This window comes from Pundamilia nyererei, unplaced genomic scaffold (genome assembly GCF_000239375.1).
Source record: "Pundamilia nyererei isolate P.nyererei 1_Seehausen unplaced genomic scaffold, PunNye1.0 scaffold00361, whole genome shotgun sequence".
NCBI lineage: Eukaryota > Metazoa > Chordata > Actinopteri > Cichliformes > Cichlidae > Pundamilia > Pundamilia nyererei.
In genome coordinates, this window is record NW_005187762.1 from 52,325 (window position 1) to 53,329 (window position 1,005).

The 1,005-nt window shown below is 40.9% G+C and overlaps 1 protein-coding gene across 1 annotated transcript in view; it reads right to left on the minus strand.

Annotated features, from left to right (window-relative positions):
- chrnd (cholinergic receptor, nicotinic, delta (muscle)) overlaps nt 1-279 on the minus strand; it is a 9,675-nt gene extending 9,396 nt beyond the window's left edge. The window contains exon 1 of the mRNA XM_005752465.2: nt 105-279. Within this exon, the coding sequence (XP_005752522.2) occupies nt 105-162 (58 nt within the window). The 5' untranslated portion in view covers nt 163-279. The remainder of the gene's footprint in view (nt 1-104) is intronic.
- Nucleotides 280-1,005: the final 726 nt, after the last annotated feature.

Below are 1,005 nucleotides of genomic sequence, written 5' to 3' on the forward strand. Positions count from 1 at the left end.
AAACTTCCTGCTTTATGATTAAAGATATTTTCAACCTTTAAAATAAAAGATTTGCTTTGAAAACATTTCGTCAGGTTATCAGCTTAACGTTTTCACTAACTTACCCGACGACAGCAGTGTGAGCAGGAACAGAGTGGCCAGTGCTGCACGCTGAAGCTCCATGGCTGAGTGGAAGTGAGAGGTCCAGAGCCCTTTCACCCACCGACCTCCTGCCAGAACCCAAGAGGCAGAGTGACAAACAACAGCTGCAGACACACCGAGCAGAAAATAGAAAGCACAGAGCAGGCCTGAGCCGCCGGCTGCTGTCACCTCCACCCCGTACGGGAAACAGAAAGAGCCACGAAGAAAGTCGGATACACTCATCGCAACACAAGAGCTGAACGTTCAGATTCACACGAGAAAACTGTGGACACAAGTGTCATAGCAGATGTCACAGTGGACCTATATTTGACGTCTCATATGTAAACTGTTACCAGTCTGGACACTGATAATAAACATGGAGTTTTGAATTATGAGATCTGAATAAGTTAAAAAAAACAACAACAACACTCAGTTTGAGACACTTTTTTCACTCTTGGGTCTGAATGATGTCACAGACAGGCGATATTCAAACACCAATAAATATGAAAGCAGGTACAAATAAATCGATCATCCCTCTAATTTATATTTGGGCAGAAAAAAAATCCTGATTCCTGTTTCTCCCTGCTGACCTGCTGGATTCCAAGCTCATACCATTACATCGTTAGTTACTATTATTCTAATGTTTTCACAGTAAGCTGTGTTTGACTCTCGTGGTTCAAGGTAACTTTATTTATACCCACAGGCAAGAAAAATGACAGCATTTGGCATCCCTTCAAAAACACACATACCTAATAAAAATATAAACCTCACTGTAGCACATGTATAGTAATTTAAACATTTCGAATCAAAAACAAAAACTGTCCCTGTTGCTGTCACTGAATTAAATAAGCACTAAGCTGTTTTTATAACGCTTTGTCCTGCATC